Consider the following 23,752-nt stretch of genomic DNA (forward strand, 5'->3'; position numbering starts at 1 on the left):
TTCTAGTCTTTTTAATATTTTCTCTTGAAACTATTGTCCTTGTACATAATTTCTCTCAAAGCCACTTGAAAATGGAACACATTCAAACACATATGAAAACTGCAGAACATGAGATGATTTGGCTAATATGACTTGGAAACCAAAAAGATCAAATGCACAGCAGGGATCAGATCTCAGTATTAGAGATCTGACTAAATAGACTCAGACAATGTCTATTAAAATGGCTGGAGGAGGCTCTCTGAAATGAGACCTGACATCTCTTTTCCACAGTCTGTCAGGACTATTTGGTGGCTAATTTGAAGTCTACAAAATCAGCGTGTGTGTGTGTATATCTTTGAGAAAAAGAAAAAGAGAGTGAGCTCCAGTGGGAGGTTAATATAAGGGGTGACCAGAAAGAGATCCGGTTGGCTGTTATCGGTGCAGTCGGCGAGAGAACAAGCTACCTCTTGGCTGGATTCTCTCTGCAGCCCAAATCCATCCAGGTGCCAGCTAATTAGCTTGGCAAGTACATTGTATTTATATTTAAAGTGGCTGTTGTTGGACTGTCCTTCCCCTCAGGTTGATTGGAGAGGTTTTAGCTTTGATTCACAAGTATACTGACCTTCAGGCTTCTTTGGTTTCATTGGAAGACGCTTAATGTCAGCTTGTCAGTCAAACCTTGAGCTGCAGACTCTGTGACACGTGTTGATTCCTGGATAATCTTTCGTAGTTTGACTCATGATGTGTTGTGACCCTCAGAGGGGTCCTCATTAGGACCAAAACGCTGCATGACCTTTAAGCAGCTTCACCTCCCTCCGCCACCTACGCCCTCACCCAGCTGGGCCCAATTACCTTGCTCATTACCCCCCTTCTAAACAGCACCGGGACTGAGCAGGTACTGTCGCTATCTATGGAGAGCCAATATGTCTGTGACTAAATACAGGGGTGGCAGCATGAAATGAAAATGAGTTCCATCTTGGAGACATGCCAGCTGAAGACTTTTCTCCTCTCACTAATGGCAGGAGATTTTCTTCCCCTCCTTTTTGTCTTCTTTTATGTGGCACTCTTCTTCAGAGACTTTGAATGTATATTTGACCTTTCCGGCTCTCTCTCAGCCTTCTTTATGCTCCTTTTTAGCCATCTTTCAGAAAACCCCGGCTGACAACTAAAATATAAGATGCCCCCTTCGCTGCCATGTTGATGAGATGATAGGATGATCAATGTTTGCAGGATCCTTAATAACCAGACAGTGAAAAGGCGACAGAGGAAGAGCCAGGGAGATGGATGATTATCCTAAAAGTAGCATCCTTAATTAGATAGAATTCTGCATACATTGTGGACTGAGTGGAATCACTGGGATAGATTAAAATACTAATTAAACAGGCCCTTGCCAAATTTGGAGTGTGAGGTGGGGTTCAGCTCTTCAGGGTCATTTGCATAGCCTTCATCTGGGGAAATGGGATTTAAAGGACCTGCTCTCTTTCTCCCTTTAACTGCACTCTTTTTCCTTTCCCCCTCCCATTACCAATCACATTCACATGCTAACCAACTCAATTAATATTATGCTCTATTTTCCCTTTCACTCTATAATTTGGCATAATCTATTAAGGTCCCCTTTGATTTTGTTTTCCAATATAAATGTTTCTATCAAAGTGAGGAAGGGGTGTTAAGCACAGGGAGGCGGAAAAAGTCGGCAGAACGTGTGATCTTGGATGATGGATATTTAAGATTGCCTCACTTTAGTTTGATTTGCATGAGAATATCCTTGGCGAACAAAGCTTTGGAAATAGCATGCCATATTTGATTAGATCAGTAGATCTGAGGATCAAACTCGGGTGGTGTATTAATTACTGGAAGAACAAAGGCAGGAGCTCAAGTTATTGTGTGCTGCGAATCCACAAGCACTTCATGTGCTGTCTGATAATCTTCAGTAGGTCTGGCATGATATGTTTGAGGATAGCGGTACAATCGTTTTAGCCTTGCTAGCTGTTCATCACTTTTCCCCATTATAAAACTGATAGCCTTGATATTTTTACTTTTATATTTGGGGTTTCTCAAAAATTACAGAGTTGACTTCAGCTCTAGTGTGACTATGGATGCATTGAAAACTTAATAAAAACGTAACATACATAAAAACGTCTGGCGTCATTGTAACACACCCAAAGAAAGATTCTAGGTCTGACCAACCGTCTCAGTCGTGGGCAAAAAGATGACAGTCAATAAAATTCTAAAAGATAATTTATTGACAAAAAAATATCAAGAGATAAAAGATAAAACAGTCCAGTGTCCCATTTATGAATCATATAAAAACACACAGTCCCAAGGCCAGAGCCCGCTGTGCCACACGGCCAGTTGCACTCCACGTGTTGCCTTTAACAGGGTTAGAAGTTGTCCTTGGAGACCCACCACCCTGCAAGCATATAGCCAGTGGTCACTCCAGCCTCTGCAACTCTGCTGCCTTTAGGCTGTGGCATATAATAGGCCCTGGCCTGCACAGAGAGACAAAACGACACAGCAGTGTTTGTAGTGTGGGCTATAAGTAGACCAGTGTATCAGTGCAATCAAGTACACCTGCCTCTAATTAGTCCAACCCCATTCCAGCCATTGGCTCACCAAAAATGTGACACACACACACAAAACCACTCCCAACCCAGTGCAACTTCACACAATAATATGGAGCTGAATTAACACAGGCACATTAGTCTACCATGTTACATCATCATCACTGAGTTTTCCCAGTGGTGTAAAAATGGTGCGACAGGTGCGTCAATTAGCAAATGTTAGCATCACTGACTGTAAATAACAGACTGCCTCAGTGACATCACCTGTCAGTTTGTGTTTTCCTGTCTTGAGTATTTTGACCCTGACGACACATTCGCTCTCACACAGTGTAGCCCTCAAACATGCACACGCAACATTTTTCTTGTAAACATGCAAGAAAACCTGAAACCAGCAATTAAGACCAAAATATTTATACAGATCACATGTCAAGTAAAAAGTTTCTCACAGATTTCTATGCAAACAAATTTTCTGATCTAAAGAGTCGCCCCCTGGTGGCCATTAAAAACAATGCAGATTTGCACAACCAGAAGTGCCGCCTTTTATATGCAATCTATGGTTAACATACACACCAAAATAGGATATTGAACATTATGCATGCCACAGCTTCATTTTATGCAGTGCATGCAATATGCATAAGCCTTTCAGCTACATTATGCTGCCATATCCTCCCAAAAATCATAGACTCACAGCAGATAACAGCTCTACAGACCAAGTAATCAAATGAGGCATTGCATGGTGAGTGCTATCATTATAAACAGGATGTCTGTTCACATTTTGTATTAATCTTAAATATCATTGCACATCACTGTTAGCATGCTGGAACTATTAGTATTAGCTTATACAATTACTGTGTCCAAGTCCAGTCTCATGCTCCCTCAACTCGGATTTCCTACTCCGTGAGACACAGCAGACCCACCAACTCCAAGTTAGCAATCCAAGATGGCAGCAGTGATTGAATCAGTAGTAAAACTGTAAAACCTTTAAGCTATATTTAGAGCAATGACCAGGCCCTAACTCTGTGTTTTGTCCTTTCTTCTTATGGTCTACTTTTTCTTTTCCCTTCACCCCCAAGCAGATGGCCGTCCCTCCTTGACCCTAGTTCTGCCAGAGGTTTCTTCCTGTTAAAAGGGAGTTTTTCCTTCCCACTGTCGCAAAGTGCTCAATTGTAAGAGGGTCACTTGATTGCTGGTTTTTTTTTCCTCAGGGTGTTTTTACCTTGCTGTAAAAGGTGTCTTGCGGCGACTTGTTGTGACTTGACACTATATAAATAAATGTAAATTTACTGTATAACAATACAGCCAATACTCCAGTACATTTAGCACTAGAAACTAGGTGTTGTGCATCCTGCATGCTGTATTCAATGTTAAACCACATCAAGTATTTCATCAATGCAATAGTTTGCAATGCACTTTATGGTGCTCTGTGCTACATGTGAAATCCAAAGACCGTGGAAAGTATCCCAAAGTTCAGGTGTGGAAATGTACCTTTTACCTAACCCTAACCTGTTGTTACCTGTTAAAGGCCTACTAATAATTCATTCCTGCCAAAGTACCACAATAGACTGCTGGCTACTGCTGTCTTACCCCAGAGATTGTTTTCCCTTCGCTCTCGATGAAGATTGTCTGGCTCTATGTGTGGGCTGTACATTTTCTATGACCAGTTTGACATCTGACTCAGCCTGATACATCCATTGCATCATTCTCACTTTCACTGTCCACTTGTTCTGCTGCAGGAACTGAAAAATCTGCTACTTTGTCATCCACTGCTCATATTCAACACCTCCTCTGCTTTTGTCTCCCCATGCAGTCCAACAGAAGCAGCAGCTGGAGAAGGAGACGGGCCTGAAGATAGTGGAGGCTGGAGTTAGTGATGTAAGTAAAACTCACTAAAAATATCTGCTATCCAGCTATGTGTGTTTAAAAAGAGAGTGAGAGAGTGGGTGTGCTTAAGTGATCGTGTGCCTTCTCTGTGCTGGGGCTCATCAAACAGGAATAACTCTGATTTCAACTTGTCTTGGCATCCGTATCACACCTGCAGCTTCAGTCGTGCAGCCAAACACTAATCTTTTGCAGCAACGAATTCCAAACACATCTTTTTGAGCCCGCTCCAGTGATTATTGCCCCCTTACTCATTTCCTTTAGGTCTCTAAGAGCTGTTGTCACCATGGAAAAAAAAAACCAAGACAAAAGCCCCAGTGCATTTTATGAAACTTAAAGTGAGTGTTGATCACGTCTCTGAGCAACAATAACCAGATTATCTTGAGTGCTGTCGCTTTGTAGGGAGCACTGAAGCTCCTGTGACATATTCATTGGAAGAAATTAAGAGGAGAGCAGGAGGACTCTCTGGATGATCCAGATGAAAGGAGAGCAAATGTGTATTTACTCAACAGTGATAAATATTCATATGTATCAAAGGTAAGGATCTAATCAAGCACCTATTGATGTGTCATAGCCCTCCATGTTTGCCTGGTAAATGAGTTTCTCTATGAAAATGAGACCGACAGCCTCAGACCCCTGAGCTGCCCTGATCATAAGGCATGCTGGGAGTTAACTGGATGTGGTCTGTGCATAGCAGGACAGTTGCCAATGGCAACAACACACTGTATAGACAAGATCATTTTCCTGCGTTAGTCTCTCTCTGCGCTGTCTCTCTTTTGGTGTCACTGCCTTTCTTCGCCCATCTGCCTCCCACTTATATCTTTTTTAGGACCACAATTTCTCTCATCTCATTCCACATTGTGTCTTCATCATGTTCATCTCAATTATGTCTGATTCATTTTTTATTATTTTTTTTGCTATTTTTTTTTCTTCTCCGTAACTTTTGTCCTATTCATTGTCCGCCTCTCCTCGCCTCCTTTTTATTCTTATTCTCACTTAGACTGATTCCTGCACTCGGCTAGCACTGGTACAGGGCTGTGTTTGTCATATTGGGCCTATTTGTAGATAATTAGCTGCAATAATAGCCTCTCCGCAGGAGCCAGGGTGAGGGAGGGAAGGATGGAAAGAGGGAGGGAGGAAAGGAAGGATCTGTCTTCCACCTCATGGGGAGAAAATCAGCGCAAGACTGTTTGAAATTCAGGTAAAGGAAGCACAGCATTTAATACAAATCGTGATTTGGCAAAGTATAAATCCTGAAAACTCACTCAGAGGGTGTTTTTGGGGGTTTTTTTTTATCAGTGATGCTCTAATGTGGATGTGTTGATCTCACCAGTTTGCATCCTGGAAGTGGAGAGTTGAGGGTAAGTTGGGGAAAATAGTAGCTTTTGACAGGAGAGCCTGTGGAGTGGGCCCTTCAAATACATTAGTTGAAAAGGTGTTAAACCGAAAGCCCGCTTTCAGTAAATTTGCACTAAATTGACCACAGTTATGAGTGAATGTGTGCTAGAGGTTGCAAAGAGGGTCGTCTTTAGTCTGCTTATTAGTGACAGAAATAGAAACAGGCTGGGTAAAATTGCTCCGTGAAACCATAAGAGGTATAGAGCTGAAAATTAAGCGGTACCACTCGTCTCCACGATATTCTTTCCTTCAGCTTGTATAAACCCATCACAGCGGTTGGTATCATTAAGTCTTATCACTGACAACTCCCACCCGCCTCCGTTTTTATTTAAGAGGTGACAAATGACAAAACAGCTTAGGAAGATGTCCAGATAGCGCGAACGTCAATAGCAGTAGATGCGGACGAGGATAAGCAAATGTCAAAGTGGAGGAAGGAGACATCAATCAATAGGCCGAGCAATATCTACTGCATTATAGATCGCATAGAAGTTGGCTTACCAAGGAAGGCGGGGGGGGGGGGCAGGAAATGATTACCTTGGTTTTCTTACACAGTGTATGCAAGTGTATTCTTTTCTGAGTATCTTTCTTATTAACAGCTGTTTCCCGAGTGGGAGATGCACGCTCGTGAAAACCCAACAGGCAAATAGAGGTTTCCTCACAGCAATTTATGAGCCTGTAAATGTGTGAAAAACTGAAAGGAAGAAAAGAAGCAAAGTGGAAAAAAATTCACGGTTGACGTGGTCGAGCTCGTACCGACTCCGCCGTCTATATTCATGCCACGCTGAAACCATACAGAGCGAACACATCCACGTTATTTTCAGACTCTTACTACTCTAAGTGTAGAAAATAAACCCCGACAGATCGTACCACGTACTGGCTCCGCTAACATCATCGTTCCTAGAAGGCACACAGAGCTGTGTGACCATCCATCCCCCCATCACCACCCGCCTCCTCGTATCTTCTTCCTCTGCGCAGGAGGTGAGTCACACCCAAAGCTGGCAGCGACCAGACACCATGAAAAGGGGTTGCTTTTGCTGACAGCCGTAGACACAGCATGACTGGTACCAGTAGGGAGAGGCAGGGGAATAAAAGGGAGGCTGAGAATGTTTTTTAGAAGCGATTGCTTGCCAGATGTAAGGTCAAAATACAAATCTAAGGCTTGAAAATAGTAACTTCCAGTCTTTTGAAAAATTGAGCGAACGATGACTAAATCTTACTGCTTGTCAGGCATTAGTTAATTTTTTAAGGGTTCCCTGTAAGAAGTATTTCTCAGTCAATTAGGATCTGATCAAAAACGTAAATCGCAATTAAAGAGTTCGCATCATATGATACGAGTATGCAGAAGCTTTCATCAAGAAAAAAATAATATTTTTTTAAAAATTGCGAGGAAATAACAGTTCTGACAGCTGACATAATTAACACCCATCCAAAGAGGAGCTGAGAAAAAATGCAGCACAGGGCTCCATATCAACATTTTCTTAAATAAAGTTAAATATCCCCAGTATACCTGCTTAATTAGAAATTTCTCAAAACAATCATTCGCAATTAATGCCTAATGACATGTGAAACGTTCTAATCATGTTTTCCCAGTTTTCTGTTCTACTTGTGCCAGTGTTTATAAGAAAACGCACCAAGGACGTAGCTCCACATTCATCCTGCCTGCATTAGATGATCCCCATGTGATTAAGTTGGTAGTTAAATTGAGATTCATTGACATTTTGACAGCGGTCTCATGTTCCAAATAACTCTGGCAAACTGCTTATGTGAAGAGGTGCTCATTAAGCAGAGAATTCCCTGAGCTACGTGTCAACTGATTATTCAACCACTAAATGTAAATCACATATGGCAGACAGGGAGTCTCTGCGCCGAGGATGTGTGTGTTGTTTATGTGTTTTTTACAGTAAAGGGGTGTATTAATGAAGTGGCCTTACACAACCTCTCACCACTGTTTAGGGCTCAATTCTGCACTTTTTTTCTGCATACTCTTCAGATGTCTGACTCTTTATTTGCACCTGTGTTTTTACATGTTTTTCCATTTTGTTTTTATTTAATAAGTAGATATTAAGAGGTTATATCCTCTCGTGTCAGTCTAGACGCCCAGCGGGAGAATGCCATCATCGTATGATGTCTGAGAGACCACGATATATTTCTAATGAAATGAATAAGTGCTAAGGCACAGAGGCAAAACTCATTTCAGAGAAAGGTCATGTGTAATGATGACCCCTCACAATGGAGTTGAAGGCTTTCCTTCCAATATCCTGAACCATAATTAATGCTACATGAGAATTTTCTGACAGACTTCCTGTAAAAAAAAAAAAAAAGAAAAAGAAAAGAAAAAGGAAAAATACTATATGATACTTTGGATAGTCACCATTAACAGCTGAATGTGTAATTTCGAGTTCAAGTTTGGCCAGTCAGCAGCATCGATGTAACTTCTTTGATCAGTTTGAATGGGTTTGATAGTTTTATTATTAAATTAATTTATAATTTTCCTTAACAAATAGATTATTGTGCCACGGCTGAATATTTTAAATTATTCATGTTTGTGTTGTTGTTTCAGTTTCAGTCTTTTTCTTTTAAATTTTCGACATCTCTTTGAATGTGTGGTTGAATAGTACCATTAGTCAGATATGGACCTAGTCGTGCAACCCTATTAAACAGTCTTACAAGTTAATCATACAAGTTAAGCAATAGACTGGAACTTTAAATTATTGTTATAGTGTTCAAACATTTAGTGTTAAAAGACAACAATCCATTTGGAGTTGAGGAAATGGAAAATAAAAGAACTGCAACTGATCACGCAACATAATTTGTGCTGAAATTCAGCTTAACAATGGCAAAATAGCTTACAGTGGCATTTTTTTATTGGCTACTTAGCTTATCTTTATCATAATTCAGACATGGCGGCATGTTTGCAGCTTTCTCTGTGTAACCACCAGAAAATCGCACCACAAACCTGCAAAACCTTTCACAACCTTGTCAGTCTTGAAGGTCATTTGTTCTTATCAATACATTTTATGACACTAAACTAAACTAACTTTTGCAACTTTTGCACTGGCTTGCCAACCCCAAAATGTAAGGTTTGTGCCACAGCTGACCTAAATTAACTGTAGTGGTTCTAACAAAAATATTTTATTTAACAAAAATTATTATTTTTTGTTTCTGTCATAACCACTAGTATATGCAAGCTCTTTAAAAGCTTTAAATATCTTAAATAATTAAAGTTTTACTTCCAAAAATATGATTATTGTTATTTTGCATGATTTATTTTCCAAATTGCTATTTCACAAAAAAGCTACAATAATAATAATAATAATAATAAAATTATAATTTTTAATTAAGATTAAATGACAGTTATTTGCTTGCATACCTAAACAGAAAAATTAGTTTTAGTGAATGTTATGCTTGATTAATTTCTTGCTTATCAGAGAAGCCTAGTGTTATACCCAAATTTGGGTATAAACAAAAGTTTTTTATTTACCTAAAAATAACAATATTGTTTGTGTTTTTTTTTTTTGTTTAAAAAAAAAAAAGGTTTTTGACAGATTTCCAAGTCTTTCCTACGATTTATCTGGGTCTAAGACTAGACCTACCACTATCTAGTCACAAGTCTATAAATAAATATTATTTTATTAGCTTACATATACTCTGAACACTCATACTAGCCTAATAATCTGAACTTTAGTAAAGGCAGCAAGACAACAGAACAGGAAATTTAACATTAGTGCGTAAAAAATTACCAGCTCTTGGCTAGCTTGCTAGCATTAGCATCATGTGCTGACAATGTATACTTAACCACTTAGTTAATAGTTCGGTGATGGTCCCTGCGTTATACAGAAAAATATACAGAGTAAATACTTAAACTTTTTAGGTTATCAAAAGGTAACATGGTAATGCATAAGACATTTTTTTTTATTTAAAATTGATTGCAAGTACAGAAGTAGCCTGGATAACATGAGCATGTTAGCATGTTCAGGTCAGCAGTTAGCATCTACACACTTACAGGGTAACTTAAGTCTTGTGTTAATCTTCATGTCTTATAAATGACGTTTGATTTAATGCATCACTGTTACATCCAGATACAAGACAGCTGAAACTTGAGCAGCAAACACTACATCTTAATGCACTCAACTGGCTCCAATAACTTCTTAGCTCAGAGATAATCACTGTAAATTTGCATTTTGTTTTGGCGGAACTCTCTTTCGCATACTGCTGTTTCTGATGTCATTTAAAAAAAAAAAAAAAAAAAAAAAAGGAACTCTCTTTCCACATGAATATTTATTCCCATGTTTTTTGATATGAAGGAAAATCTGTGCATTTTGCTTTCCTTTAATCTAACAAAGCTTGAATATTGTAGCACATTCCACTTAACAACAAATACCATGTGCAACCAGCAGTGACTGCAATTTCATGGGAATATGCTTTACTTCAAAACATATTTTCCCACGTTGGTTTTTCGAGCTGTAAAAATCACAAGATGGGGAAAATACATTTTTATGTTAATTTTGGGATCTTTTATTCTTATTTAAGCATGACTGTAGCTCCTCCAGGGAAATGAGAGTGGCTAAGTTGCACTTTGGAGTACATGCTGTGCCTATGCACGTCTTGTATAGTGTGCATATTGTGTGGCCTGTAAGTATGTCTTTCCATCAGCCAATCAATTCCACATTGGCCTTCAATTGCCTTTTTCTACATTGACAACCTATCCTATCTTCTTTAGAGACTGTAATAAACCCAAACAATCAAAAATTGCTGCCTATAAAAATTTCAACAGTGCAGGAAGGCCAATCTGGCTGTTTTAAAAGTGGCTAAAATGCCATTACTGTGGCAGATCTGGATGTGAAATGTCATATCGGAGCAGCCCCACTGAGCCTGCAGCCCCGTGTAGCACTGCCTCTTTGGAGACTCCAGCTGCCTCCCACTGATGAAAGCCCGTCCAGCAGCCCCGTTTCCCGGCAACCTTTTACCATCACCTGACCTTTGGACTGCAGAAATGCCTTTGATACCAAGCCATGCAGTTTGGTATTTGCCTCTCTCTATATCATGACGTGTGCTCTCCCTCGGGTAAGGGTAGACTTGTCTGTTTTTAATGAGTATCAGAATGTAAAGTATTTACTCTCCTACCTTTCACTTCTTTTATGTTCTGCTGCCTTTGTTAAAGAGAGGCACGGTTACTGTGTGTAGTTGACAGTGGTATTTTTACTCTGCTTGTTGAAGGGCAATTCTTTCACCTTAGGTAAGGTATTAAATAAGAGATTTTTTTTCTGGTGTACTCATCTCTTCTTGGAAGAGAAATAACAAGGTCGGGGTGGCCTTGGAGGTATTATGAGGGTTTAGATAAAATTAAAGGGAAAAAATGCACTCATGAAAAACCTTACACTGTTAGGAATTGTTCACTCAGTAACACTGCTGCTTCACAACCATTAGCCCTGGCACTGTTTCAGTTCCAGTTTCTTTCATGGAGTGCTACTAATTAATTTTACAGCACTTGTACTTTGAGTGTGAGTGATTCACCTTATTTCACAAATTTTACTGATTTTCTTACGTTTTCACAGATCATACTGCCATCGTTTTCACCACCGTGCAGTGACGTCTGCTACTTTTGCCAGCCCTGAATAAACACAAAAACCTGTTTACATATATGATGATACACTGAACATAAAAAAACGTATAATCATACTCGTAAAACCCATGCAGTTGAGAGAAAAAGAAAGTACGCCCTCTTTCATTTCTAAGGTTTTATGTGTCGTGTCCTTACCATGTAATAAAACAAGTAAAAAACTACCTAGATGATGAACAATGACACATTATATATTATGGCATGCCATTATTTATTTAACAATAATCAAGTCAAATGCAGAAGCAGTGTGTGAAAAATAATTTAAAGTACTGCATTCACAGGAATTACTGGTGCTGCTAATTAAATTCGCTTGATTAATTTATCATCAGCAAGTGTGAGCATCCCTATAAAATCTGAAATTTGTGTTAGTTTGCTGCTAGATCAGAACAAAATGAAGATGTTCAGCCATAATGCACAGTCCCATGTTTAGTGTTTATATCACCACAAACACCTTTACAAACTGTAAAGCACGGTGGTAGAGGGGTTATGATTTTGACTTGTTTGCTGCTACAGGACCTTGACACCTTGGAGTCATTGAGTCCAACATAAACTCCTCTGAGTCAAATGTGTGGAAATCTATCCAACAGCTAATGCTTGGTCCAAACAGCAGCAAATCTAGAATAGAACGACTGAAAAATAAAGAATCAAGCTGTTGCAATGACTTCAGTGTGTTGAAGTCCAGACCTCAACCTAATAAAAATGATGTGATGAGACCACAAGGATGCTTTGAATAAACAAATGAACAGAAGCAAGAGGCCAAATGATGTAAGAGACTAATATAGTCATCCAGAAGGTAAAAGCTATCAAATAATGGGGTGTACAGTGGAACACCGACTTACGAATACCCCGTTTCATGAAAAATTCAAGTTACGAAGGCGCTGAACGGCAATATTTCTGTCCGTGTTACAGCAAAATGCCCAAGTAATGAAATCTGCCGGCTCTGTTTGGCTGAGCCTACAATGCCCACAATGCCTTCTGAATCATGTGACAACCCCTTGGCTTCCGTACTTGCGCTTCGCTGTTTCACTTGAACGATGTATTGTTGTTCTAGTTAGCAATTGGCCTATAGCCTATCATTCAGCCTCGCCTCACTCAAAACGTGCAATAGGTGCTTCGACTTATGAAAATTTTCGACTTACGAAAGACCCTCGCGAACGAATTAATTTTATAAGTCGGGGGTTCCACTATACTTAGTTTTTCACACACTGGTACTGTATTTTTGACTTATTTTTTCCTAAATATATTTAATCAAAATTTATTATGGTATGTTTTATTCTTCATCTGAGTTCATTTTTACTTATTTTACAACCTGATTTCTTTTATTATGCCCTAATGCAAATCTATCTGAATCTGATCACTGGAGTGCATTCGGTTACCTCAAAGGTATACATGCTCCTAAAGCGTACCTTTAGGAGCATGGACAGTACCTACTCCTGGACAGTTTCCTACAGACTAGAAGCACAGGAGGAATAGGGCACGTTATTAATAATAAAATATAACCACCACAGAGTTGTGTTTCTTCTCCTTTAAATAAGAACCAGAATTAATAATCTCCACCAAAAGACTAAAACTGTTGTTGGTATCTTTTGACTGTTTCCACCTAAAAAGTTGAAAATTATATCGAGACCTCAGCTGATAGATGCCCCTACAACTCTTACATTGGTATCCACGCAGATGCAGATTTTAAGAAGCAATAATCACTGTACGCCCTGCCGCTTCACTACAGTTTATTCCCAATATGGTGGTGATTACGCTCAACTACCCTCCTAGATCTTACTAAAGGAGAGGCCTGGTGCTTGTGAATTAATTTCTAAAGGCTGCTTCTGTGAGTACTTTTATTCCTCTTGCAGCCAACTTTGGTTTTAAAAATGTGACTGGAAGACTTTTTAATATGTCAGATGGGGTTGTTTTAAAGATGCTAATGTTAGCGTGCTACCTGCATGCCCAAGGCAAAGCTGTCACGGTCCTGGGTCTCCTGACCCAGCGTTTTTAGTTCTTTGTGATTTTTGTATTATTGTACTTGTGTGTGATTTATTCTATGGCTTCTAGTTTTGATCCCTTGCCCTTCATGTCTCTCTGTGTCCCCTCTGTTCTGTGTAATTGTGTCTTTGCATGTTTGAGTTTCTTGTTTTCTGTCACTCTGCATTGTGCATTATGTTCTCATGGTTGGTTTTTTGTTACTCTCTCTAGTCTAGTCTCTTGTGTTCCCAGCTGAGTATTTCCCTGTGTATTTTGGTTCTTAGACCTCTGCCTTATGGTTTATGTCTCTGTATTTCTTAGTTGCTGTCTCCACTGTGTCAAGTTCGCGTCTCTGTGTGATACTTCCTGTTTTACTTTGATGGTCCGTGTCTCATGTGAATGCGTCCTGCTTTGCTTGTCTCGTCAGTCCTGATTTCTCCCAGCTGTGCCCTCCTTCTGTGTCTCATTCCCCTCGTTACTTCCCAGTGTATTTAAACCCTGTGTTTCTCTGAGTCAGTGTCGCGTCGTCCCTCTTGCTGTGTGGATCTCCCTGTGTGTCTCTCTGTGAGTTTTCCAAGTTCCCAGTTTAGATTAGTTTGTATGTTTTTTCCCTGCCAGCAAATAAAGCTGAGTTTTGAGTTCACCTCCCTGAGTCTGTGAGTCCTGCACTTTGGGTCCAACTCCTGCCTGCCGCACAGCGATTCATGACAGTACGACGCGACCAGATATGGACCCAGCAGCACTCAACCCACCAGAAGAACTGCGTCTGGACATTATCTACTCCGTGGAAAGACTCCTGCATCTGTGGCTCGAACATGAGGGGAAGGAATTTCGCCGTGCTGTGGAAACCAAACTACAGCGTTTAATCTCTGGTCTTCCCTGGCTACTCAGTGCGCTCCACCCACTCGAACAGGATTTAATCCACAACGAGCTCCACCTTCATCCTCCAGCTGCTACTACCCACCTGCCTGAAGGGCCGGATGTGGAGCCGCTCGGCCCGTCAGAGCCATCATCAAAAAAGAAACGACGATCACGCCGCCAGCGCGCCACCCCACAGCCGGACATTCAGACTTGTACATCGCCGGCTGTGGTGAGTAAGGACTCTTTTTCTGTGTCGAACCGTGGGACTATTCGTTCAGGGGCTGTGTTTTGTGCTACGGATGGTAATGTGAACAGTTTATCAGCTGCCCAGCCTCCTGAAGCTCTCTTAGCTGCCCAGCTACAAGCTGCGTCTCCTGTGTCCCCGCTAGCACAGCCATTAACTCCACCACACGCTCCATTTTCACCTCTACCATCGCTTCAGTCATCAGTTCGGTCTGCCACTCAGTCGCCCTTAGTTCCGTCATCCACACTACCACCTGTTTCCCTTCCACCACCACCATCACTACACCCAGCCATTCAGGCTGCTACTCAGTCAGACATTCAACCCATAGCCCTGCCGTTAATATGCTCTGTAGCTGAGCCACTAGCCGCCCGACCCGCAGCCACTTCAGCCACTCCTCCACCCGTCACACCTCCACTACAACCATCACTGCAGTCTCTAGCGCAGTCTCCTGCAGCTCTGCTTTCCCCAGTGCAGTCTCCAGTGTCCCCAGTGCAGTCTCCAGTGTCCCCAGTGCAGTCTCCAGTGTCCCCAGTGCAGTCTCCAGTGTCCCCAGTGCAGCCTCCTGCAGCCCTGCTTTCCCCAGTGCAGTCTCCAGTGTCCCCAGTGCAGCCTCCTTTAGCACAGTCACCCACTCAACCACCAGCACCACAACCGTCACTACCTCTAGTTCATTCCCCTGTGAAGTCATTAACTCCACCACCTACTCCACTCTCACCACCACCGTTACTACAGACATCAGTTCAGTCCCCTGTGCAGTCATTTACTTCTCCACCGTTAGCAGCTCAGGTCCCCGTGTGTCCAGCAGCTCAGGTCCCCGTGTGTCCAGCAGCTCAGGTCCCCATGTGTCCAGCAGCTCAGGTCCCCGTGTGTCCAGCAGCTCAGGTCCCCGTGTGTCCAGCAGCTCAGGTCCCCGTGTGTCCAGCAGCTCAGGTCCCCGTGTGTCCAGCAGCTCAGCTCGCACCTGAACCTTTGGCCCAGTTCCCCGTAGCAGTGCAGTTTTCTAGCCAGCTTAACGTTGAGCCCGGGGTCCCAATTCTCTCTGGCTCTACATCGGCTCCTGCTGGAAGCTCGGATGAGCTCATCCAGCACTCCGCGGCTCCCGTGCCGCCATCTACCTCGTCCGCTGGGGGTTCCAGTGAGCCCAGCCAGCACCTCCTCGTCTCCGCTGGAGGGTCCGAGGGGCCCGTTCAGCCGCCCGTCCCCGCTGGAGGGTCCGAGGGGCCCGTTCAGCCACCTGTCTCCGCTGGAGGGTCCGAGGGGCCCGTTCAGCCACCTGTCTCCGCTGGAGGGTCCGAGGGGCCCGTTCAGCCTCCTGTCTCCGCTGGAGGGTCCGAGGGGCCCGTTCAGCCTCCTGTCTCCGCTGGAGGGTCCGAGGGGCCCGTTCAGCCTCCTGTCTCCGCTGGAGGGTCCGAGGGGCCCGTTCAGCCTCCTGTCTCCGCTGGAGGGTCCGAGGGGCCCGTTCAGCCTCCTGTCTCCGCTGGAGGGTCCGAGGGGCCCGTTCAGCCTCCTGTCTCCGCTGGAGGGTCCGAGGGGCCCGTTCAGCCTCCTGTCTCCGCTGGAGGGTCCGAGGGGCCCGTTCAGCCTCCTGTCTCCGCTGGAGGGTCCGAGGGGCCCGTTCAGCCTCACGCCGCATCAGCTGGAGGGCCCGAGGAGCCTGTCCAGCCGCCACCTGCGACCGCCTCGTCATCGCCTGGTCCAGCCTCTGCCTGTGCTTCTGTTACGCCTGGGCCAGCCTCTGCCTGTGCTTCTGCTACGCCTGGGCCAGCCTGTGCTTCTGCTACGCCTGGGCCAGCCTGTGCTTCTGCTACGCCTGGGCCAGCCTGTGCTTCTGCTACGCCTGGGCCAGCCTGTGCTTCTGCTACGCCTGGGCCAGCCTGTGCTTCTGCTTCAGCGTCGCCTGGTCCTGCCTCTGCTTCAGCGTCGCCTGGTCCGGCCTCTGCTTCTGCTACGCCTGGTCCGATCCCAGCCTCTGCTTCTGCTACGCCTGGTCCGGTCTCAGCCTCTGCTTCTGCTACGCCTGGTCCGGTCTCAGCCTCTGCTTCTGGTCCAGCTTTGGCTTCTGCTTCTGCTCCGCCTGGCCCAGCTTCGGCTTCAGCCTGTGCTCCCCCTGGTCCAGCCTCGGCTTCAGCCTGTGCTCCCCCTGGTCCAGCCTCAGCCTCTGCAGCTCCGCCTGGTCCGGCCTCAGCCTCTGCAGCTCCGCCTGGTCCGGCCTCCGAGTCTTCGTCCTCGTCTGGTCCAGCCTCAGCCTGTGCTTCGCCTGGTCCGGCCCCCGCATCGCCACCGTCTGGTCCTGCCTCGTCTGGTCCTGCCTCGTCTGGTCCTGTGCCCACCAGGCCATGGCCAGCACGCCTGAGACTGGGGGGCCGCCGCTGCCTTCCGCGCGGTCGGCCCCCTGAACTGCTCCGTCGTCTCCTTCGCCGCCGCCGCTGCCTTCCGCGCGGTCGGCCCCCTGAACTGCTCCGTTGTCTCCTTCGCCGCCGCCGCTGCCTTCCGCGCAGTCGGCCTCCTGAACTGCTCCGTTGTCTCCTTCGCCGCCGCCGTTGCCTTGCGCACGGCCGGCCTCCTGAACTGTTTCCACGTCGCCGCCATTGCCTTGCGCACGGCCGGCCTCCTGAACTGTTTCCACGTCTCCGCCGTTGCCTTCCGCATGGTCGGCCCCCTGAACTGCTCTGTGTTTGGGTTGTTTTCTTGGGCTCCGGTGTTTGCCGTGCTCTTCTTTTGTTTTCTGTTCCGAGCCCTCCGTCCTGGGCCCCCGCCGCCCGCCCTGGGTTGTTTTCTGTTTGGTTTTGTCTTTCTGTGTTTGGGCTGTCTGGAGCCAGCCCTTGAGGGGGGGGGTACTGTCACGGTCCTGGGTCTCCTGACCCAGCGTTTTTAGTTCTTTGTGATTTTTGTATTATTGTACTTGTGTGTGATTTATTCTATGGCTTCTAGTTTTGATCCCTTGCCCTTCATGTCTCTCTGTGTCCCCTCTGTTCTGTGTAATTGTGTCTTTGCATGTTTGAGTTTCTTGTTTTCTGTCACTCTGCATTGTGCATTATGTTCTCATGGTTGGTTTTTTGTTACTCTCTCTAGTCTAGTCTCTTGTGTTCCCAGCTGAGTATTTCCCTGTGTATTTTGGTTCTTAGACCTCTGCCTTATGGTTTATGTCTCTGTATTTCTTAGTTGCTGTCTCCACTGTGTCAAGTTCGCGTCTCTGTGTGATACTTCCTGTTTTACTTTGATGGTCCGTGTCTCATGTGAATGCGTCCTGCTTTGCTTGTCTCATCAGTCCTGATTTCTCCCAGCTGTGCCCTCCTTCTGTGTCTCATTCCCCTCGTTACTTCCCAGTGTATTTAAACCCTGTGTTTCTCTGAGTCAGTGTCGCGTCGTCCCTCTTGCTGTGTGGATCTCCCTGTGTGTCTCTCTGTGAGTTTTCCAAGTTCCCAGTTTAGATTAGTTTGTATGTTTTTTCCCTGCCAGCAAATAAAGCTGAGTTTTGAGTTCACCTCCCTGAGTCTGAGTCCTGCACTTTGGGTCCAACTCCTGCCTGCCGCACAGCGATTCATGACAAAAGCCATACCATCTTCACTATATTTCCATCTTGAAGATGTTTTATATGTTTCGTTCTCTATGTTATGAAGCTCAAACCAAGTTAGTTGTACTACACAGCATAATTAGAAGCTTAACAATGTTTCACAAACAACACACAGGTGACATTAAAAAGGACTCCTGCAGCATACCTGAGAACCAAAATAATATTCTGCACGTTTTAAAGCACAAGGAAAATAATCTGCATCTTTCACTATGAGAACATTCTTCCCTTTAATTTTTTAAAAATTCCAGTTATTTGAACCAACGCTTTGACCGTTTATGGAAATTAGTTGACTGCTGTCTGGGAGCGGCAACTGTTGGGTTGAGGGCTGGGTGCCTGGGAGAGGCTGAGGAGACATGGGGGGTTAGGCCTGCGGTGTCCACAGCTGGATAGCATGGCAGAGGTTTTAAATGTCAACATTGAAAGGAGGATGTGGCTGCCATTTGGCCTGACAAGCCGCATGCCAAGGGACTGGCAGCAGGATGCAGGGAGAGGGTGCTCCAGGTCCCGGCCACAGAGCTCTCACCTTCTGCCATTTATCATGTGGTTACTTGCCTAACGCATCTGGCACCTTAGCACTGACAGCAGCAGGAAAGGCCCTTGCTGCAGGCTAACCAGTGGCCCGTGGTAATCTCTTTAACATTACAGCAAAATTAGGGCTGCAGTATTTGTTTCACAGTATTGGAGTTTTTTTGGTCTTACAGTCTCTAGTTGTCCAAAAAGGAAGATAAAAGTTCCAGTTACAGGACTGTAAGTAACATTAAAATATAATATCTTAAAGATATAAATATGTGCATATAGTTTCATGAATATAGTTTCATCTTAAAACATTAATGTGGCATGTTTTTAGCAAACACCACAATTTATGATAGCTGTGCGGTCGAATAATTATTGCTCAGTGGGCGCAAAACACGAAAACCGCATTGCTCTCAGTAAATTAAATGCAATCAACTGTCATATCATCTTTTATTGACTTTAATTGAGTGTAATTGTGAATCCTGCTGTAACTGCTAGTTGCTTTCTGCATGGCAAGGTCAACTAAATTGCTTGATGAGCTGTTATGGTCTTTTATATGATGACCTTGACTTGGGAGGATGTATGAATATCTTCCATCTGTGGTGATAAACCATGAAATGAAACTAGACCAGTCTGGTGCAGAGTGGCTTCACAACATCTACCAGTTCTGCTCACTGCTCAAAAAGAGTATGCTGCATTGACCTTGCAGTGTTCAGACATAATGATAAATGTTTAAATTATGAATATTCTATGTTTGGACATGTCTGAAATTCTGAATTTAAAGTAATGTACAATAATCATAATAATACAAAGCCTTGTTTAAAGCAATGTTTAGAGAGGTGTATAGGTTTTAAGTTGAGATAATAAATATTCTCCTTAATCCTTACATTGTTTTTATTGTTTTTGTTGTTTTTAATGAAAATTCTAAATAATTCTGAGGCGTGGTTTTCTTGGGCCAATAACAATTTACATAATTTAAATTAAGACTGTACCTGCATGCATTTTTTTTCTTGCTTGATCTCTGCCAGCTATTTAATTTTCATGAATAAATATTAATCTGATAGCATTCAATATCTGAGTCTAATTAGGCCCTTTAGCCACAAACTGAAGGCCTTTCTTTAATGTGTTTGGAGTAATATATGTTATCTTTCATCCAAATATGTGATGCAATCATTGCACAGCAGACACGTGTAGGTAAAAGGCAGCGGCAAAGATCAGATGCTGAGAGTCGTCTGTGAACTCAAGAAGAGTCCTGCTGTGATGGGATTTTTGCTTTACATATCACAGTTGGCTTGTTGGCAGCCATGTTCGTCTGTATATGGCTGCCAAGATGCCTGTTTACATTTACGTGCAGGCTCGTCCTGTCAGGTGCTGGAGGAAAATACACAGCAGGTTGTGGTAGATACCTGCAGCAAGTATTTCATCTATAAAGCCTTTGTCATATGGGCAACAACGGAAGAATTAAACTGGGCCATTTATAGTCGAACTAAACTCGACCAGACCACAGTGGCCAACAGTTGCTGTAAGAAGTTTACAAACATTCATCATGGGCACGAATATCAAGGTAATTTGGGCAAAAGCAAGAATTGCGTGAACAAGTTTTAATTTATTTTGGATTTTCTCTAATCGACACAGGCTCAAATGCATACATGCACCCAGTCGTTGTTCTGGATCACTGACCCAGTGTTTCGAGATTTCTGGACTTTATAGTGTTTGAATATTCTGTGTTTCTTGGTTTCATGGTTTCATTTACGTCATGTGTGTTTAGGTCAGCCTTCAGTTACTGGCTCAATAAAGGGGTCGCTTTCTGTTAAAACCTCCGTCTCCTTCCGTGTCTGTGTAATCTATGCTATGACTTGCCCCCACTAATATTCGGTTAAATGTCCCTTAGCAAGTTGTACCTGCTTTTGGTAGTCATCAACAAGTTTCTGGAACATTTCTGGTTGAATATTTGACCACTGTTGTTGACAGAATTGGTCGAATTGATTTAACTGGTTGGTTTCCTGGCACGCACTGGCTTTTAAGCATTGTCCACAAAAAGGGTTGAGGTTGGGACTTTGGGAAGGTCATTGCTGAAGCTTAATGTTAGCCTGCTTTACAAAAACAATGTTGATATGTGTTTGGGATTATTCTCCTGTTTGAATACCCAATCGTGGCCAAGGTTCAACCATCTAACTGTTGATTTGAGTTGAAGTTAAAGAATTTGCAGTTAGTCCTCCTTCATTATTTCATCTTCTTTGCAGTGTACCAGTACTACTGGCACCAAAACATTTCCAGAGCATGATGCTACTACCACCGTGCTCGACACCAGGTACAGTGTTCTTAGGTTTGAGAACCTTACCTTTACTCCAAAACATACCTCTTATCTTGTTGTGGCCAAATATCTCAATCTTTGTCTCATCTGTCCAAAAATATTTTCTTTGGAAGGCATTTGGCTTGTCCATGTGGGCAGGTGAAAATTTCAGTCAAGCTTGAAGGTGCTGATTTTGGAGCAGGGGCTTCTTTTTTGGTCGGCACCCTCTCAGTTCACGGCCATGCTGAAAACTTGCTTCACTGTGGACTTTGCCAGTGTTCCGACAGTTTCCAGTTCACGGCGAGCTTGACCCTTGGTAGTTCCTGAAAATCCTAATCAATTTCCTCTTAGCATAACACTTGTGGTCTTCTTCCAGACCTTGGCAAAGTAGTGGCATATCAGAATAACATCAGAATATCTGTGTTCAAGTCTTTGAACTGATCGTGAAATCTGCAGTTGTTTAGAAGCGCTCCCTTAAGCTTCTGAAATGGTCATTCCCAAACCCTGACCTCAGATCCTATCGGAAATTTGTGCAGTGTGCTCAAAATCCCATTTCTGTGACAGGAAACAAACCAGTTTAAATGAACCAATTATGCCAAGTAGAGTGATCAAATATCTAGCCAGAGTTATTACAGAAGCTTGCAGATGTCCAAAGGCAACTGGTTGACATTTAACTTAACCAGGTTTTAGTGCAGCTGTAAGAGAAAATCCAAAATAAACTTCTGCACCCAATTCTTGTTTTGCTAAAGCCATTAAAATGTGTGCTGTGCAATCATTCCACCTTGCAAAAAAAAAAAAAAACAGCTCAAAGAAATCCTTAAATTACCATGACATCCCTGCCCTCGATGAGCGTATGTAAACTTCTGACCACAACTATACAATATATATTCTTCTTTCTAGTTTTTGTGTTAATAACTAAAAATATATTATAAGTATGCCCCTGTGCAATCAGCCATCTATTTACAAAACAAGATAATTGATTGTTTGATTAAAAAAAGCCACTGTGATGGTGTACAAACATGAAATCAGTGTCCAAAAACCTAAAGACCTAACTGTGCTAAGGCACAAAGACTGAGCCTGTAAACTGAGGTAATAATAGAGGTAACAATGTTATCTTACTGCTCTCGAGCGAAACTACTTTAAGTAGTAGTAGAGCTACTTTAAACTTTCTATACATTTTCATTCCTGTTTTGTGCTGGCAGCATCACACCAGAAAGAGCAGTACATTTTCTTTTATTGTTGTTTTTTCCGAGCTATCCTTTGGGACTTGTTCTAGTCTACGGGCTGTATGTTTGATACCAAATATCAAAATAATTCATGTAACACATGAAAATAGTTACATGCTCACAACTGAAAAATATATAGTATGTCAAACAGTAATGTGCAGTTAATAATAATTACGATATACTAGTTTGATTTTCATAACAGATACTTAGAGTTTAATCTAATATCTGTATATTTCTGTGTATTTTATCTGACATTTGGACAACAAATTTAAAAAAAAAAACAATATAGGACAAAGTAATTTTTCACAGCTTAAACAATATGAAGGACAAATAGAAGGAATTACATTTTAATGCTGGAAATAACAAAAGACAGAAGTATCTCTGCAAGTCAGGTCCGCAAAGACATGCAATCACATGTCTGTCACTATTCATTACTTTATTCCTTTTGAAGAAAGAGAAAAAAGACGTCCTCACTGGCTCGCTAAAAAAGCCATAGAGTGTAATTATGTTTGTGGGTGAAAATTGGCTAGATTGATTATATGCATTTATAATAATGAGCCGTCAATTGTATTATTACGTTACAGAACCATCAAAATCTTGGCATAAATCATAATTAATTTTGCCTTCAGAATTTCTTATCAGCCATACTTCGCATTGTTGTCAGAGGTTTTGGTGTGAAGCTGTGGGAGACGTGAGCTGAAAACAGGCGGCTGATACCGTACTACAGCTGTGGCAGTGCTCTCATTAGGGATTCACAGAGGTTTCTTTTGCCGAGCGGTGCTGCTTGGTTTGGCTCGAGGGCAGACACCTCGTATAAAGCTGCCGGAGCTGCGAGACAGACAGACAGCGAGACACACAGGGACGCTGCGGTGCTGGGCAGGCAGTGTCAGCTCTCTCCGTGCAGAGGATTGTTTTGCAGCGCCAGGCCCATGACTCTTCCCCCAGCTGATTGGTGTGGCTTCATTAGCATGGGCTGTGGCTCCTCCGATTAGCAGTAATTAAAGAGAGAAATCAGAGCGCTTGCCTCCAGTCCAGACACAGCCAGTGCCTGTCAAGTGTGATCGCTGTGGAACAGCTCTAGCCTTCCTGGCTGTCTGCCACTCCACAATCCCCCCCCCCCCGGTCCCTATACTAGCGAGTCCAGAGGAGAGGCATGGGCTGTTGGTGTCTGTGCCAAGTTACCCCCCAAAGTCACCCCCGGGGTTACACAGACACACACGCCTCTCCCTGCGGGCACACGCTGGCCCGCTGTTGTCATGGTGATAACAGGGGAAAATGTTTAATGAAGACACTGATGAGAATTTATGAGGCTGTGGCTCTGTGCATTTACAGGGATATGACCCTTAGCCCATCACGCGCTGCCTCCTGTGGTTCTACATCTATATCTTCACTTATACAAGTTGTAGCTGATCATCGGGGCGTATGCTCAGGCAGGCGGCCTCAATATGCTGCGGGTCCACCAGCACCAGCTCAGGCGGCGACACGAGGCTTTGGTTGTCCAATAAACGTAATCAAACGTGATCAGAAATGTGCGTTGTTTTCATTCGATTTAAACTAGAGGAATAATTGTCTACTAAAGTCTTGAGAGGCATTCTCAAAGGGCCAATTTAAAATCTAATTGTATTAGGGAGGCTGCTTACTATAAA

At 43.3% G+C, this 23,752-nt stretch overlaps 2 protein-coding genes across 2 annotated transcripts in view; both read left to right on the forward strand.

Annotated features, from left to right (window-relative positions):
- ptprn2 (protein tyrosine phosphatase receptor type N2) overlaps positions 1-23,752 on the forward strand; it is a 156,731-nt gene that overhangs the window by 92,243 nt on the left and 40,736 nt on the right. Inside the window, exon 11 of the mRNA XM_085362286.1 lies at positions 4,348-4,412. Within this exon, the coding sequence (XP_085218412.1) occupies positions 4,348-4,412 (65 nt within the window). The remainder of the gene's footprint in view (positions 1-4,347; positions 4,413-23,752) is intronic.
- On the forward strand, positions 14,123-16,853 carry LOC146625553 (uncharacterized). Its single transcript, XM_085362558.1, has 5 exons — positions 14,123-14,980; positions 15,089-15,286; positions 15,383-16,010; positions 16,560-16,594; positions 16,686-16,853. The coding sequence occupies exons 1-5, from the start codon at positions 14,123-14,125 to the stop codon at positions 16,851-16,853; spliced, it is 1,887 nt and encodes a 628-aa protein (XP_085218684.1).

The sequence above is a fragment of the Diplotaxodon limnothrissa genome, linkage group LG9 (genome assembly GCF_057381915.1).
Source record: "Diplotaxodon limnothrissa isolate DT_005_m linkage group LG9, D_limnothrissa_male_GT1.1, whole genome shotgun sequence".
Lineage (NCBI taxonomy): Eukaryota > Metazoa > Chordata > Actinopteri > Cichliformes > Cichlidae > Diplotaxodon > Diplotaxodon limnothrissa.